A 17959-nucleotide genomic window follows, 5' to 3' on the forward strand; every position below is an offset into this window, starting at 1 on the left:
TGCTAATACGAACAAAAAGGCAGAATTTATTTTAAGCATAGTTTTTAAGATAAAAGATATAAACGTTTGACCTTATTTGACCTTGACCTTGAAATGTCATATGATTTTAAATCATATTTCGGTACTTTTTACATGTTGACAATACACAGCACCTGCACCAATCATAGTTTATAAGTTACAAGGCTTTTTGTAAATTTTCCACCAATAAATCATTTAGTTTATTTTGAAAACCTTGGTGGATGCAAGCTAAATTTGGATGGATTGTGACCCCACTCTACTCCCCTTCAAAGTTTTATCTGAATTCATTCAAAGATTTTCAAGCTATTGTGTTTAGAGACAGAGTGACATGCACACCAAAAACACAACCTCCTTGGCGGAGATAATACAGTAAATACCTGTGGTTATCATCCTTACTAATATTTTAAAATATTTTCATTTTAACCCTGAATAATTTGATGATTTTTTTGTGTTGTTGACCCAACTCCAGTTTCTATTAGCTTAATAGAGCGATAGCTTCAATTTCCATCTTTCAACTTGTCTTACTTTCTGACTCTATACACTACAGCTATAGCTTCATGTTTAACTCTTATGAGTTTTGCTTCCATTAGCACCAGGCATCTATTTCCATTATGGTAACTAGTAGCATACAGTGAAAACTTTGTACTAACAGTTAGGACCCTGATTAAGCTGGCAAAGCGGTGAGATAGCAGTTAGCAGCTAGAGAGCCAGATATTTTCCTTCATGAGTTGCTGAACCAAGGCTGAGGGTTAATATTGGATTCAAATTTACTAGTCTACTAGTCTTATTAGATCATTATATGTCAGTAATGTGATTACATGGTGTCCTGTTGACCACAATTGTCCAAATATACTACAGCTTTAAAAATTAAAGCCTGACTGATGTGGAATTTTTGAGACTAATGACGATAATGGTGATAAAAAGAAAAAAATGATTCTTGTTCTTTCTGACACATGAAATGTAATTCGATTTCCCTAACATTTGTTATGTGTAGTTAAGCATTTGCTTGTTTACACTCTTCCCAACTCTGCTGGGATCAACTGCTTGTTACATTTGTAGCAATCTAAACAGTGCTTGAATGCTTGAAGGGTGTTTCTCCAGTCTCGACTTTTCAAAATTTCTTTGCCCACAATTTTGTTCTACATGTACAACAACAACAAAAAAAACCCTATTCTATTCAATTCTCTTCCATTATAACGTTGGCTGATAATATCGATGTGTGAATAAATCAGGCAGGCTCCACTGAAAGTCTTGCTCAGTGCTGGATTTCACATTGGAAGTGCATCCTGGCTGATGAATTCAGTGCTGAGATTCATGGATTTCATAATGAAGGTGCATTCGGAGATTTATTACAAGTCATACATACCTACAGCTCATAGCATAGTAAAACTATGGAAGTGCCTTTGTGAGATCTAATCAGTCTTTTCCTATTAACATTTGTTTAATAATATTCACACAGACCTCTGTTTTTTCTTTTCATTAAGTCATTTAGATAACATGGTTACATTAGGGATTTCTTATAACCTAATTAACCTAATTTAAGACTTTGGCTGTGAGCTTTCAGTGTCATTACATGCTGAAGTTGCATAATTAGTGACCTCACATGCTCGCAGTAGGCGACTCTTTTGTATCCCTTACAAATCTGGATTCAGTGAGTAAACTGAATGTTTTCTTAAGGCTGTTTGTTTGCACAGCCTCTAAATGTGCAGCCGGGAGAATAAAACATTAGTTAATGTATTTCGACACAATGCATTTTTTTACATAACTTAAACTTGTCAAATGGAATTTAAAAAGTAATTTTACATGCAAGTCTATTCTGTTTAATCACACTGTCACTTTACTTAAATTAATTTGACACACGATGGTGGGAGTGCCTCGTTTAAAAATTGAAACAACCTAGTTTCTGCTATTAATAGCTGCTGGGTTCTGGGTGGTGTTCGGCGCTAACAAGATTAAGTCATTATGCGCTCACTTTCAGTGATCCTGACAGCTGTAAACATGCAAACATGTGGTTTGATTTTCTGTCTTCTATATTTTGCAGGTCCCATCAGCAGCATACTGGTGAACACATATGGCTGCAGGCCCATCGTCATGATGGGGGGCTGCCTCTGTGCCCTGGGCATGATCTCAGCTTCCTTCTGCACTAACGTGTTGCAGCTTTACATCTGTATGGGAGTTGTTACTGGTAAGTCCATCTGAATCCGTTTAAATCCATTTTGGGTTAATTTGATTATTCATTGGAATCTGGTTAGAAAAGAAAATAGTTTGCTGTATATATTTAAGTCATTTTCTTTTATTTAAAATTTTGTAAGATTAATCATTTCCATATTTGGACGTGGCACTTGTTTCATGTTTTCCAGAAATCAGCTACAGTACAGTACAACAGTATCAATACAGAGCATTAAAATGTCACAAATTTACCATCTAATGATCAATATTCACATGTGGGGAACAAACCATTTAGTGTCCTGTTGTACTGTTAAACTATTTAATAGCTTTTTAAATCATTCGCTCGCAATGCATTGCATTAGGAAGGGTTTTTTTCTTACCTCTTTATGAATAAAACTCAAGTGCAACTGAAGAAAACACCATCAAATAGAAAACTGTTGCAAAAGCATGAAAAAAACATACAAAAACAACAGAAATACTAAAAACAGCAACAACAAAAAAAACCAGCTGCACTTTCCTTATGTTTTGTGATTTGTTTTTGTTTTTTACTTCCACTGTGTTTTATTCATTTTCCATTCTATTTTTTTTTTTTTAAATATATCCAGTGTTTTATTCAAATTGTTGTGCTATTGCAGCATTTTTCTATTTGCTGGTATTTTCTCTGTGCAGGCAGTGTGCACACTGCTAATGCTGTTCCACAGCAGGGATAATGATGACCTTTTTCATTTCGTGCATTAGCCTGCTAATATCAAGCCTCCTAATAAGCACAAATTATAGTTGTGGCTGACAGGAATGTCCTTAGTTTTATAGATTCAAGCCAAACTGCTGCTGTAGCATAGCTATAAGCACCAAAGCAACATCAACAAAAATCCTTTTTTGCTTAAAGCTATTCTTATAAGTCTTTTTTTTTTTCAAACTTTATTTTAATTTTAGTTCTTATTTAGGTAAACAAAAAAATAAAAGTAGTATTCTGTAGTATTGATTATTGTAACTGCAGTTAAAGCACAGTTGTTTCAAGTTCAATGCCTTTCTTTCAATATAGGACTGGGGCTGGCCTTTAACCTGCAGCCAGCGTTGACTATGATAGGGAAATACTTCTTTAAGAAGCGTCCGATTGCTAATGGGCTGGCAATGGCAGGCAGTCCAGTCTTCCTCAGCACCCTGGCTCCTCTCAACCAGTATCTCTACAATCAGTTTGGCTGGAGAGGAAGCTTCCTCATCTTGGGTGGCCTGCTGCTGAATTGCTGTGTGGCAGGTTCGCTCATGAGGCCTTTAGGACCTCCACCTGGCAAGGTCAAGAAGGATGAAGAGTTGGCCGCCATTGCTACCACGAGCAAGGAGAAGCGCAGTTTTTTGCAAATAGTTAACAAGTATCTGGACTTATCTCTGTTCAAGCATCGTGGCTTTCTCATTTACCTGTCGGGCAATGTCATCATGTTCGTAGGCTTCTTCGCACCTATTGTTTTCCTTGCTGCCTATGCAAAGGACATGGGTGTAGATGAGTACTCTGCTGCCTTCCTGCTCTCAATCCTGGCTTTTGTGGACATGGGTGCCAGGCCTTCCATGGGGCTACTGGCCAACTCACGCTGGGTCAGACCCAAGATCCAGTACTTCTTCAGCTTTGCTGTACTGTACAATGGAGTATGCCATATTCTCTGTCCACTGGTTGAAAGTTACACTGGTTTGGTGGTGTATGCAATATTCTTTGGCTTTGCCTTTGGAATGGTCAGCTCAGTGCTGTTTGAGACCTTGATGGACCTGGTTGGAGCTCAGAGGTTCTCCAGTGCTGTGGGACTGACCACCATTGTGGAGTGCTGCCCAGTTCTCATTGGGCCACCATTAGCAGGTACAGTCTTTCTGTTTTTGAGCATATTTCATTCATTTACCTGTTTCCATTCAATTTAATGCTGTCAAGAACAACGAATGATAGCATCTATTTGCAGTCAATAGATCCTGGACTACTGCAGCTAGTTGAAAATGATACCAGTCCTGAAAAACACTTTAGTATTTTGCCCTCCACAAGTTAACCAGCTGATTGGTGGAATCCCAGAAATGGAAAATAAATGATTTGGCAACACAACTTTAAGGAAAACACTGACCGAACCCACAATTCAAAATTAAGTGACATTAGCTGAAACATGTTTTCGGTATAGTGTACCTCAGTTTTACATGTGATACTCTAAAATATATATTATTTATATCTTAATATTTTCTGTTGTCTTGCAGGGAAACTGGTCGATGTCACAAAAAATTACAAGTATATGTATTTTTGCTGTGGAGCTATTGTGATTCTGGCCAGTATTTGGCTCTTCATCGGAAACTTCATTAACTACAGACTCTTAGATCGTGAGCGCAGGCGTGCAGAGATGTACAAACGGACTGAGACAGAAGATCCGGACCAAACTCTGGATCAAAAGGAGGCTGATGGCGAAGCCCAGGCCACTGAAGAACTGGTCGACGAAAGTCAGAAAGACGAGCAACCTATGCAGCGGGAAACCAACATCTAGATTGTACTACTCTGCAAACACCTCACTGTCACCACTGCTGCAATCTTGCCACACCCTCCACTATGATCAGACTGAGCTCCGAGCTAAGAGGTGCCTCCCGGTGTTCCGCCAGGCTCTATCTGGGGTCCTCTACTTCTCTAAAGCCAAAGCAACAGCAGTGTTGTAGGAGAGGCTGTGAGGGATAAATTCTCTTTGACAAAAAGTAAAGTGTAACATACTGTTTGCATGTGAAGAGGCTAAAAGTCAAAATGTTTGTGGTAGTACTAACTGTATTTTCTTTTTTCCAACATTGAGCTTGTATCGGATATACTATAAACTGCGGCGTGTGGAGAAACACTCACATGACACAGTGGCTGTTTGAGTCAGTACAAGGGAATATTGTTTCTGTCCTATAAAACTAGGACAAGTGGGAGCAATTGTAGCAGCAAATTAAAAAAAATTGGCAGATAATTTTGAAACCTTCATCAAAGATTTATCTGCTGCCGTTTATTAAAATAATAATAGTACTGACTCTGTTTTAAATAGATTTTCTGTGTGACCCAACAGAAAATATCTTTCCATTCTTCCTGCTGCGTCTTCTGACCTGAATGCATCATAATTCCAACAGCACCAGCAACCACATGTTTAAAATAAATAAGCCTCCTTAACAACATAACTGGTAAATAAGATAGGGGTTTTTTGGCATTCAAAGACATTTCCGTCACTTAAACCAGTCTCCGTTACTTGTGATGTCTTGACCACAGACTGCTGATAAAAGATGGACATAACTTCTGATTCATAAACGCAAAGCCAGTATGGAAGTGCCTTAAATATGCATTTTTTTTAATGGCCACTGGGGGGTGCAAACAGTAGTCCAGTTTAATGAAGGTCAATACAGATCACTAGATCTTATTAAAATGACATAAATTTTCATTAATTATTGTGCATATAAAACTTAAGAGTATCCTTTTGGGCATGCTTTGTGATTGACACATTGTTACATTGCAGGACTTCCTTTTTGTGGGAACCAATCCTTTCAAAGCTCAAAGGTAGCGATGGAAAAAATGCTTAGCTCAAGGCTTCGCATTGGGACTTCTTTAACTGATGCTTAATGACATGGTGGTTAAATCCATCTTTTATATACAGTCTGTTCTTGAAGTTGAACTAATTTCAACCTCTGGCTTCAGCCAACAAGCAATTTCATTGCATTTTTTTCAGCATCTGGGTTGTTTGAGGTTCTACACCCATATTGGACAAGCTAAATGGAGGGTGCTAAATTGCTAGTGCAAATAGCTTACCAGAAAAGGCAGATGAAGGAATCACCTTTGGCCATAGTAATGAACACACCCATTCTACAAGTATCAACATTTAAATGCAAAGTTGTGAAGAATGGGACTGTACCTAATTGCACTGTGCTTTATATGGCAACTGGGTGCCCTAAAATTCCAACTTCCATAAATAAGGTACAGATGTGTTCACAGCTGGCGCCTGTGTATTATGCTGTCCATCTGAGAACTCTAACTTTATGCAGTAAAAGCTGCCAAAAAGTCCAAGCTCTGATCGGGTCATAAAATGCTACGTTAAATGTCTTGGGTCCCATATTCTTATACTCACATATACCGTGTGCCGCACTAAAAGTGAAATGGCCACACTTCATTCCAGACTTCATTATGAAATTGCTGCAATTCAGTGAATTTAATTATGGTTGAATGTAATTTCCTCTGTGGGCCTTAAGAAGGTATTAATGACTAAAAACCATCGATTACGAGTGGTTTTCTACATATGAAGCCCATAAGCAATATGCTCACATTGTAACACAGCTATACAGGGAAACATATTTATAGTGACCATTGCCTCTCCATACTGTGATACATTGCCTTAAATCTAGTGCAATCAGTGCAGGGGAGACAGTGAAAACTTGATGAATCTTGATAAATCTTTGTGTTAAACGTGGTCCACCTCTTTGGTTTGATTAACTTCCCAACTCATGAGAAATCAATGTAACGTGTGTATACTACGTGATAAAGCTTTAAGTAATTGTATTCTATATGCTGTAGTCATTAACAAACTAATTCACTAACAACCCGCGCACCAGTATGTTAACAAAATGAAGGAACACGTCACTAATTAAGAAAAGCTAATTGTGTCCAAGTGTGTCGTGTTCACTCAGATATTTTGGTTGTTATAAATGTCAGTGTTGTTCAGTATGATATCCATTACATGTGTATTTTTGTAAACGTCACCCTGCTGTGCTGCTGATCAGTTTTTGTCTGAAAACCTGGAGCTAAAAATGACCAAATGATATCCTGCCACAGATAAGAAAGCCAAACACATTTGCAAGTAATCATGAACATACACACTGGTCCCTTTATAAATGGTGGGATGTGTATTCAGAACTCTGAAATCCTGATATCAAGCTGTGTATCAGTGGTTCAACCATATCTTGTCTTTATCTAAGACTCATGATAATAGTGCTGTGATATCCTCTGTAGGTGGGTTTGAATCGGCTGCTGTTTTGCTTGTCTGTGTGAACTCTGGTATGAGTATTGACCACTGCTGTGTTCTTTGTTTGTTTTGTTTCTTGCAAGTAAGATTGTTCAGTTTCTTTGAGCTCTTTTTTGTCCTGGACTTAGTCTCACATATATTTTCCTTTAAGAATCACTTAATCTGAATCTCCTGTTATGGCCGCTTGTCTCCAGAAATGCACTTTAGTTCATCAGCGTTTCATTCCCGTATCACACAGTATTTTTATATACTGTCATGTCTGTACCCTCCTACATTTAAAGTCTGTGAATGTTACTTTATTCAGCCTGCACTTAATTAGTGGAAAGAGGTTCACTATGAATGCTGCAAAATCACTTCTATCAAATAGCACTGCCCCCTGCTGGTTTCAAGCCACATGAAAGGTCAAGAAAGCCAGGTTGTTGTTTGTTACATTTACCTATTTATAATATCAAAAACAATTAATTTTTCATGGGATAAATGCATGAGCATTTTTCTTTTCTAAACTATATTTTCTTGATATTTATAGGTTGAATTATACACAAATAACAAAGCAAAATCTTGTCATGTGAAAATAAGGGGAATATAAATTAATTTCAGTTTCAGTTTCATTCCTATTTTTTCCAGTGCCCAATTTTCCCGGTAATTAAAATGATGCAGTATGGATAATGTTATTTATGCAAAAAAAAAAATCATATACCATTAAATTTAATGTGTGATAAGGTAAATAACATGCTTGGAATGTTCTTATATTTACATATTGACATCCAAAACAAGCATTTTGTGCATTTTTTTAAATTACGTTTATTATCAATTATAAGGTGTAGCATCTCAAAGATTGTGTTTATTTTCTTTTTATGTGTGTATATTTAGAAAGAAGACATTTATTTTGAAGTTTGCTTAAAACCAATTTTAGCAGAGCGATGACATTTAAGCGAATAATAATGACTCCTCCCCCTGTGGCATTATTTTTTTAAACACAGTTAACTATTAAGCAGCTTAATTTATTATCCTGGTGTGTGGAGGAGGTGTCACTTCGCTGTAAGATATATGCAGATGCTAACGTTGTTGGACACTGGACAGCACTTTGCAGCTAACACCCTTAGCTTGTTGAAATGACAGCAGATTGGAGCTTTTCATTCATATACTAAATAATATAAAACAAATCGTGAACTGTTAACTATAATGATCTGTTTTTCTTTGAATAATGTGTATTACATTTCAATAAAATTATTTTCTTTTTGTATGAGAATTTGGGGAATTAGAGGTTTATTCTCAGTTAAATTTGTCTTTTTGTGCATTTCAAATTACCTTTAAAAAACACAAGCAAACAAAATTCCAGCTTGCAGGTGGAATCTTCCCACACGTGTATCACACTGCTTTATGTTGATGTGGATATCAGTATGTGTTGCTGCTGATTGTATAGAAGGTCATTTGCTTCTGGGAGGAGGAGGAAATGTAAGCTAACTGTGCCTTATTGTTTTAAACTGACAGATATAAACATGGACAATAGTGCAACTTCTCCCCTTGCTTATGTTGTGTGTATGTTTACACATCACTGCAGTCCTTCTTTTTACTCTAAACGATCAACTTGTGTAAAGGAAAGGAAAAAGAAATTCACTCCATATTTAAACCACATATGAACAAATACGCTGATGATGTGAGAATGTGTATGCACTGAATCTGGAAAAGTATTTTTTGTCATTTGTCTGACAGAACTCACTATGTATTGTGTTTATGGAGCTTTGTACACATAGTCACACATCCAGATATTTCTGTGTATGTACACATGTACGTTTTTTTGTGCGTGTGGTGTGTTTGGACCTTCATACTGTAGTTTGTCTCAGCAGTAATCTCAGTGTCTTTCATCCTTCGAGTACCAGATGTAATATGCGCTTTCAATCAGGGCAACTATCCTGTACAACATGATCCTTTTTCAGATTGCGTCACTTATTTCCACTACCTCTGCAACTGTCATGTCAGAGTGGGGAACAGAACCACACGGGTATAGAAAATTAAATTATGTTTTTGTAACTAATATAAAGATATCACAAATCACATTAGCTAAATAAACTATGTATGTATTCAAATGAACGATTGTCCCTGACTTTGTTTATGATTTTACGTTTTGACTGATAGCTAATGAAAGTTAAACCAAGCCACAGACTGGATATAAAGATGGACATAATGTAGCCTCCACCTGTGAGGTTTTTAGCAGTATTTTACCTGCACTCTCTCTAATGGCCAACAGGAGGCGACTCCTCTATTGTCAGAAAGAAGGCTAGTTGATCTAGAACATAGTTACCTTTCCACGTGACTTAAATTAGCTCTTCTGTAAGCAAATGCAAAGACATCATTTTATCACAAAGCTATAGATCTGTAGATATATGAAGTCTGGCAAGTGCCGAGTGATGTTAAAGGGAGTGAATGCTGACGCCAGCCGAGCAGCTGAATTCAACAGGTGACAAAAGCAGGAATGAGCAGTCATGTAGCTATAATGCTACATGTAGCATTATAGACTCCATTTCTGTCTGATTCTGTTGATACAAGAGTTGCTTTTCCTCCTTCTTTGGAATGTTTTTCACCAACTTTTATGTTTACTTTGTTACACTTAAGGATTGTGTGTGGCCTGATTAGGGTAGGAATTATCAGTGATTGGGACTGTAACTATATTATACTGTTAATTTTTGAATTATGCGATTTTGTATCTCAGGTCATTTTGCAGGGTGACATAAAAGTAATGTAATGAGTAGTTTAATGAATTAGGCTACGTCCACACGTACACGGGTATTTTTGAAAACGGAGATTTTCCAGAAATGAAGGAAAATGCTGCTAGGAACATGCCAAAGCAACAGGTGCCGATATATTCCTAACCGTGTAGAAATGTTGGCCAATCAGAAGTCTAGAAGCCTCGGTGGGAAATAGTAAACAAAGATGGGGCATAGAAGCAGAACCGAGTCGTATGTGTGGAGGGACAGTAACTGTCAGAGGTGTGGACTCAAGTCACATGACTTGGACTCGAGTCAGACTCGAGTCATTAATTTTATGACTTTAGACTTGACTTGAAAAAATGTTCTAAGACTTGTGACTTGACTTGGACTTTTATACCAATGACTTGGGACTTGAATTGGACTTGAACCGGTTTACTTGAAAAGACTTGATATTTTACCCCAAATATAAAATTTAACATGCATATTATATAGAGATTGAAAATGTGACGTCATTCACGGGTAGAACCGCAAAGGATTCTGGGAACTCGTGGCAAGCGGTACTAGCGCACGCAGGCTTTCAATTAAAATCAGTCACACAGCGATAAAAAGAAACACAAAAATGTCAAGAAGCTGTTGTATTATTAACTGCAATAGCCGGTCGCATGACAGCCACGGGAAGCCGACGGGTAAAGAGATCGGTTGTTATCGGATTACGTCGTTGAAGAGAAATTGTTCGAGCCATGTTTCCGAAGTAACAAAGACGCGACGGATGGCCTGGATTGCAGCCATTCAAAGATCAAATATAACGTCCCAGAACACTCCAGCTCACAGGTTAGTCTGCTCCAAGCATTTACACGAAGGTCAGTATTTTTTAATAGTTAATACGTCATTTTCATAACATAATTGGTGATATAGGTTACAAGCAAGTCTGGCGCTGAACAGAAATTGTCGCGCTATGCTCCTTTATTTATTGTGCATAAATAGTGAATTGTCCTGACACAATATTGCGTTTCGCTTCTGTTATTATGGTACATTGACAAAAACATATACTTTTATTCACAGGATAAAACAGGTTTTTTGTATCACTAATTGCCCAGTACGATTACAGCATACAGTATTATTGTCACTGCTACATTTCTGTGATGGGTACCAGAAATTATTTCCACTACTAATTAATTACCGTTGAGCTCAAAGGTCCTATTAATAAACGGTTAAGGAATGTGTATTTATGACGACAGTTTGTGAGACTGGTAAACTTATGATACGTACGATGGTCTTTCGTTCTACACGGTGCATTTCAAGGTCCTGCACCCATCTGTCGGTAAACTGTACCTGGGCTTGTTGCAGTGACCGGAAGTTACTAAACTTCATGAGTGTATGCACTCACTCCAAGAACCGTATGATTATAAATATGCATATAAATATGCTACGATGAGATAGCTGACTTCATCTAACTAGCAAATGTTGTCCAGGCTACGTTGGTGATACAGTTTTTTTTAATGTGTATGATATTTTTGTCATGCGATTTTAAAGCTGGTCCTACAACCGCATCCAAGAATAACATGCAGCTTATCTCAGAACTGTTGGTGAAAATTATTCTTGGAGCTAGGTTTAATTGAGCTGCATTTTAAAGAGGTGCAATTTCACAATTTGTGTATATTTTCAAAGTTCACTATTTTGTCATGTGTTGAGAAAAACACAGATTTTAAAATTACATGGTCTAATATTTACATTTAGCATAACTGCAACATTATTTTTTTCGTTGTTTTTTTTAAAGACTCGAAAGGACTTGAAATTCAAAGTTTCAGACTTGTGACTTGACTCGGACTTTTACACCAGTGACTTGAGACTCGACTCTGACTTGCCTGACATTACTTGAGACTTGACTTGAGACTTACTTGAGACTTGCAAAACAATGACTTGGTCCCACCTCTGGTAACTGTGTGTGTATATGTGAGCATTTAAACACTGCAGAGAGTACAAGTAACAGTATTGTAGAAATTAATTTCACCGAAACAATAACGTGGCGCACAGTGTGATGTCAAAAAAGGCGCACACCTTTGACGCTGCGTTTTCTCCGTTTTTCTCATCCACACGTAAATGCAAAAACGGAGTTTAAGAAAATCTCCACCCTGGCAGGTGTTTTTAGAAATCTCCGTTTTCAGTGACCGAAAACGCCGTTTACGTGTGGACGAAAGGTGCAAACGCATAGAAAAATCTGCGTTTGCAAAAATACCCGGGTACGTGTGGATGTAGCCTTAGTGTCTATAGCAGGGCCGATATCCTGAAACTTTTCCATGTGTCCGTGCTGCAACACACCTGAATAAGATTTGTAGGTGATTAGCAAGACTTGACTGCATGCTGAGGTGGCAACACCTAACCTTACTTACACTTTTATTTAAATGTACTTAAGTTTTTTTTTTTTTTTTTAAAAAGCACTTCTAAAACTAGTTTTATTGAACCATATTCATTCATGAGCTGCTGTAACATGAATCAAATGGCTGAATTGCCACCTGCAGTCAAGTTCTATAGTCTTGCTAATCACCTACTAATTTTATTCAGGTGTGCTGCAGCAGAGACACATGGAAAAGTTTAAGGATACCGGCCCTGCTATAGACACTAATTCATTAAACTACTCGTTACATTACTTTTATGTTACCCCGCAAAATGACCTGAGATACAAAATCACATAATTCAAAAATTAACAGTATAATATAGTTACAGTCCCAATCATTAATAATTCCTACCCTAATCAGGCCACACACAATCCTTAAGTGTAACAAAGTAAACATAAAAGTTGGTGAAAAACATTCCAAAGAAGGAGGAAAAGCCACCTGTGGTCTGTAGGAAGCAAATAAGTAACATAACCCATTTAAATCAGCATGTCAGTGACATAGTAGTACATCTGCCTCATGATCCAAACCAGTTTCACCCAAACTGTAAAGACCACATGTGGTCTTTACAGTTTGGGTGAAGACATATTAGGCAATCATTCATTATATGCACATTTAATTAAGTTCCTTCCAATACTGCAGGAGGACTAATGATTCTCGTGACTTGTGGAAGGATGTAATTCATTACTTTCTGTTAAGTAAAACTTTAAACACTGTCCAGCACGTACAGAACATGGCATGAATATCCGTTGCAGCTGGTGGTTGCAAAAATAATAAACTGGAAAATGTTAAAAAGCTCAGAGCTTAACAGAGTGACTCTGGACACATGAACATACTGATAATTATATCAAAATATCAATTAGTGCATCTTTAATTTATTAAGTGTTACTTATATGTTTATGATAATGTTGGCTGTGGTTTTCTTTGACAATAACACAGATGTGCACTACCAGTCAAAGGTTTGGACACACTTTCTCAGGTATTGTTTTTTCTTTATTTTTACTACTTTCTATATTGTAGATACAAACTGGAGATATCAAATATATCATGCAAGATATATGGAATTATGTAGCAAAGAATAAATTCATAAATAACTCTACATATGTCTTATATTTTAGATTTGCACAAAGTGCCACCCTTTGTTGACAGCGCTGCAAACCCTTGGCCTTCTCTCAATGAGCTTCATGATGTTATCACTTGAAATGGTTTCACTTGACAGGAGCACCTTGTCAGGGGTCAATTGTGAAATTTCTTGCCTTCTTAATGGGGTTGGGACCATCAGTTGTGTTGTGCAGAAGTCAGGTTGTTTCACAGCTGACAGCCCTGTTTGACAACTGTTAGAATTCATATTATGGCAAGAACCAAATTCCATTATTACTTTAAAAGCTGAAGGTCAGTCAGTCTGGAAAATTGCTAAAACTTTGAATGTGTCTCCAAGTGCAGTCGCAAAAACCATCAAATGCTACGAGGAAACTGGCACACATGAGGACGCCCCAGGAAAGGAAGACCAAGAGTCACCTCTGCTGCTGAGGATACATCTGAGTCACCAGCCTCAGAAATCCCAAGTTAAAGGCACCTCAGATTAGAGCCCAGATAAATGTCACAGAGTTCCAGTAGCATACACATTTCTACATCAGCTGTTCAGAGGAGACTGTGTCAGACCTGAATCAGACCTTTATGGTCAAATAGCTGCTAAGAAACCACGACTAAGGAAAAGCAAGAAGCAAAAGAGATTTGTTTGGACCAAGAAACACAAGAAATGCACATTAGACCAGTGGATATCTGTGCTTTGGTCTGATGACTCCAAATTTGCTTCCATCTGCTGTGTCTTTGTGCGACGCAGAAAAAGTGAACGGATGGTCCCTACATGCATGGTTCCCACCGTGAAGCATGGAGGAGGAGGAGTGATGGTGTGGAGGTGCTTTGCTGGTGACACTGTTGGGAATTTATTCAAAATTGAAGGCCCACTGAACCAGCATGGCTACCACAGCATCCTGCATTTAGTTGGACCATCATTTCTTTTCCAACAGGACAATGAACCCAAACACACTCCAGGCTGTGTAAGGGCTATGTGACCAAGGAGAGTGATGCGTCAGATGGCCTGGCTTGCAGTCACCTAACCTATGACAATGAACCGTAGACTAACGGCAAAGGTGCCAACAAGTGTTCAGCATCTCTCCTTCAAGACTTTTGGAAAACCATTTCAGGTGATGACCTCGTGAAGCTCATTGAGAGGACGCCGAAAATGAGATGAACAGAATCAACTTTTGGGGATTTACTTACCTGGATGACTGAACATGCATCAAGACATTAATATTCCTAATTTTAATTACAAGTATAATTATATATTGATTCTAAGTTATAATCCACCAGACTCTCTTTGCTATATTAGTTTGATCCCATCAAAAAAATGATCAGTGGTATCATTAGTCTGATGCCCAGCTTATAAATTGTAAAAGTTTTTCAAATATCAAATTTCCTGCTGACACAGAGGCACAAAAACAAACCGCCAAATGAAAACAGAACCTCCAAGGTGGAGGCAATAATGCTTCAGCAAGTCAGCAGAATGAATAATAAGTGTGTCTTTCCATTAACAGTCAGCACACAAAATCACCTGGATGGGACCAACAACTCTCACTGCACTCACAGTGCAGCTCCTCCTGCATCAAACTCAATAATTAACTCACTAATAATCACGCATCATTCTCATATTAATTCTGGTTAATGGTGACCAATGAAAACTCACACTTCAAAGATACCCCCACCCCATCCTGTCGCCCACTCCACATGGCCCGCTCCCCGCTGTCTCATTAGTATGCAATGCATCAGCGAGGCTATGCGTGCCGATGATGGCTGAAGACCCTCAGGCAGAGTTTCAGGCTAGATTTTAATGGGGCGGTGAGGGTCACCAAGCAAAGAGAGAACAATACGCCTCTCCAGTTTCCTGTGATCGCCTTTTCAGCAGGATGGGGCACCCCAGGGGGAAGGACCTGTTGGGGTTTGAATGCAGAAGAAGCTGACCTTCAAAACAGTGTCAAACCATATTCCCTGTAAAGCTGCAGAGTTTCAGGTCAGCCTCCTTTGAGTGCTGCCGGTTGGCAATTAGCTGTCATACTAGTGCTCAGGCTAAGCGCACTTCACTAACAATGTTGTGATATTAGGTTAAACACTGAAGGGACACGGGCGGCCCAGCGGATATGTAGCCATTCTTTGATGTTGCATTGAGGCTGTAACCGCAGCACATCCAGCTGCTTCCAATCCTTTTTTTATTCCTACGCTTCTCTTGTCTCTCGCCTTTTAACAGGACTCTATAAACACACTCCAACCACTTTTTTTATAACCTTATGAAAGGTAGATTTTATGCAGCAAATGTAAAATATGCCTCGAATGCGAGCAGCAGCCAAATATTTATGGAAAAATGGGGAAAAGTTAAAGATGTATAAAGCATTCACTGGTTTTATATATTATTCATGACTCTGAATGTTTTTCATGCTTTATGAAAACACTCAAGAGGAGCTTCTATCCCCAAGCCATCCGTGCCTTAAACACACACACCCGCCCTCTCACATCATCTATAATTGACTGAGACAGGACTCTTCCAGACACTAAACCAAGGCACAATGTACATTTCAAATTCCTTTAATTTTAAATATGTTTATATTGTCTATCCTGTAAAATAGTCAGATGTCTATTCATATTAATGTACAGAATTCACCTGCTTGCTGCTACTACTGCACATTCACCCAGTGTATATACTATATATATATATATATATATATATATATATATAATGTTCTTCCTCTACACCCCCCCCCCCCCCCCCCCAATTTTTGCACATGTCGAGGAGCGTGTCAGGCTACATTTCACTGTGTGTTATACTTGTATAACTATGCATGTGACAAATAAAGAACCTTGAACCTTGAACACTAACTACACAAGATCTGTGCTAAACGTCGCAAATCTCTCACGTCAAAACACGGTGTCACTCCTAAAACTTCCCCCTCCCTAAACAACTAAATGCCATGTTGCCTTATCATTTTTTTGATTGGTTGACATGGTACATTTTTCGACCAATAGGAAAGGGTGGGGTTTTTTTGGTGTTGTTTTTGCTCACAGCGGAGCTTTGGAGCGTTTTCCTTATAAAACACAGTTTTTAGTTTCTTCCCGCAGTAAATATAAACAACGATAGTATTCAGGAAGAAAAACAAACATTGCATATAATTTTATCATAACCGATCAACACAATTTAAAAACTGGTATAAAATCCACACTGTGGTGGGGGCCGGTTTGCAGCATAATTTGCATAGTACAGTTTTCTGGTCCGTGTCATACTTTTCATAACCAAACCATGTCCATGCTGCAGAGGTAGCCCCACGTTTAGGAATAAGGTCCTCAATGTATTTGGACTGGTCCTTCTGTTTGGACCTAACTGGTTCTGCCTCATCTTTACTGGCCATGCTGGTATTCTCTGTGCCTGCATCCACGTGGTGACCATCCAAACGATGAAAAAATATTTCCGTAAACAGTGTATTTTGTGACAAACGATAGCCTATAATATGAAACAATAGATCTTTTAATTTTGTCATCGAATATATTTCGTCATATCGAACAGCCCGACCGAAATCTCAAAACTTTGTGATAAACTGATAAAGTCACACAAAAAAAGATTAGTTCACATTACTGCTGCTAAAGGCTACAAGCTACTGAACGATAGTGTACTTGGTTTTTTACAGCGCTGTAGTTCTTAGTAAGACAAAAGCATCCAACTGTGTTCATTCCTGCTCCCTCCTCTCGTCTTTACTCGCCTCATTCAAATGTTTGTTTAGGTTGTAGGAAAACATATTCATTGTTAAAGATGAGGTAGCCTTCTGTCCATGAAACAGAGAATCCAACAGCACTGAACAACTAGCACGGTGTGCAGATGTGAGAGGGACTGTTTAGAAAAGATATGAACAGTTTATCCTTCATAACTACTAGAACAACAAGTCCTTGTTTAATCAAAAATATCAGTATTTCACAAAGTCCACTGGATCATGCACACACTGAAATACCACATAAAATTTAGTATAAAATGAACCTTGATACCATTCACATGCACATCCATTAAATGTAAGGCTTTAACCAGATGCTGTTAGCTTAGCATAATGGAAGCTAGCTGTTTGCCCAGAAGCAGTGGCGTACTCTATTCAGAAATGGGAAACACATTTCCTGATTTGTCATACTTAAACCTACATACCACCAGATAAATCCTTACTTATCATGTAAAGCAGAACTAGAAACCCCTCTTTTAAAAACAGAAGCTTTACTGCAGCGTTTCCAATCAGTTTCTTTGTGTCAGCGATCCCTGAGGGACTCACATTGTATTAGATGTGGTTGATAGCAGCTGCCTGATATCTAATGCATATAAAGCCAATATTGTCTGCCCCTCATATCACAGTCTATGCATTGATGCTATATCAGAGGAAAATGTCTCTCAAAGCATCAGCTACGGAGCGAACCAAACCAATAAAAAGATGGCCCGGAGGCGTTCTGACCCAAACTGGACCTCAAACTGATATGGCCAAAAGCTACAAGCTGCTCTGGTGTCTCAACAAGACACACATTAACCTTTCCTCCGTTATTTTTCTGTGGAGATCTCCCACTTTGAAGTGCTTCCATTTAACCTTCATTTAACTTTTGT

At 38.2% G+C, this 17959-nt stretch overlaps 1 protein-coding gene across 2 annotated transcripts in view; it reads left to right on the top strand.

Moving 5' to 3' along the window:
- Positions 1 to 9269, top strand: part of LOC146689890 (monocarboxylate transporter 2) — a 30988-nt gene extending 21719 nt beyond the window's left edge. For both annotated transcript variants that reach the window (XM_085436411.1, XM_085436412.1), the window contains exons 3-5: positions 2060 to 2203; positions 3230 to 4033; positions 4414 to 9269. In XM_085436411.1, the coding sequence (XP_085292537.1) occupies positions 2060 to 2203; positions 3230 to 4033; positions 4414 to 4694 (1229 nt within the window). In that variant the 3' untranslated portion in view covers positions 4695 to 9269. The remainder of the gene's footprint in view (positions 1 to 2059; positions 2204 to 3229; positions 4034 to 4413) is intronic.
- Positions 9270 to 17959: the final 8690 nt, after the last annotated feature.

The sequence above is a fragment of the Copadichromis virginalis genome, linkage group LG17 (assembly GCF_057382275.1).
Source record: "Copadichromis virginalis isolate Kocher_CV1m ecotype Utaka linkage group LG17, C_Virginalis_male_GT1.1, whole genome shotgun sequence".
In the NCBI taxonomy this organism is placed as follows: Eukaryota; Metazoa; Chordata; class Actinopteri; order Cichliformes; family Cichlidae; genus Copadichromis; species Copadichromis virginalis.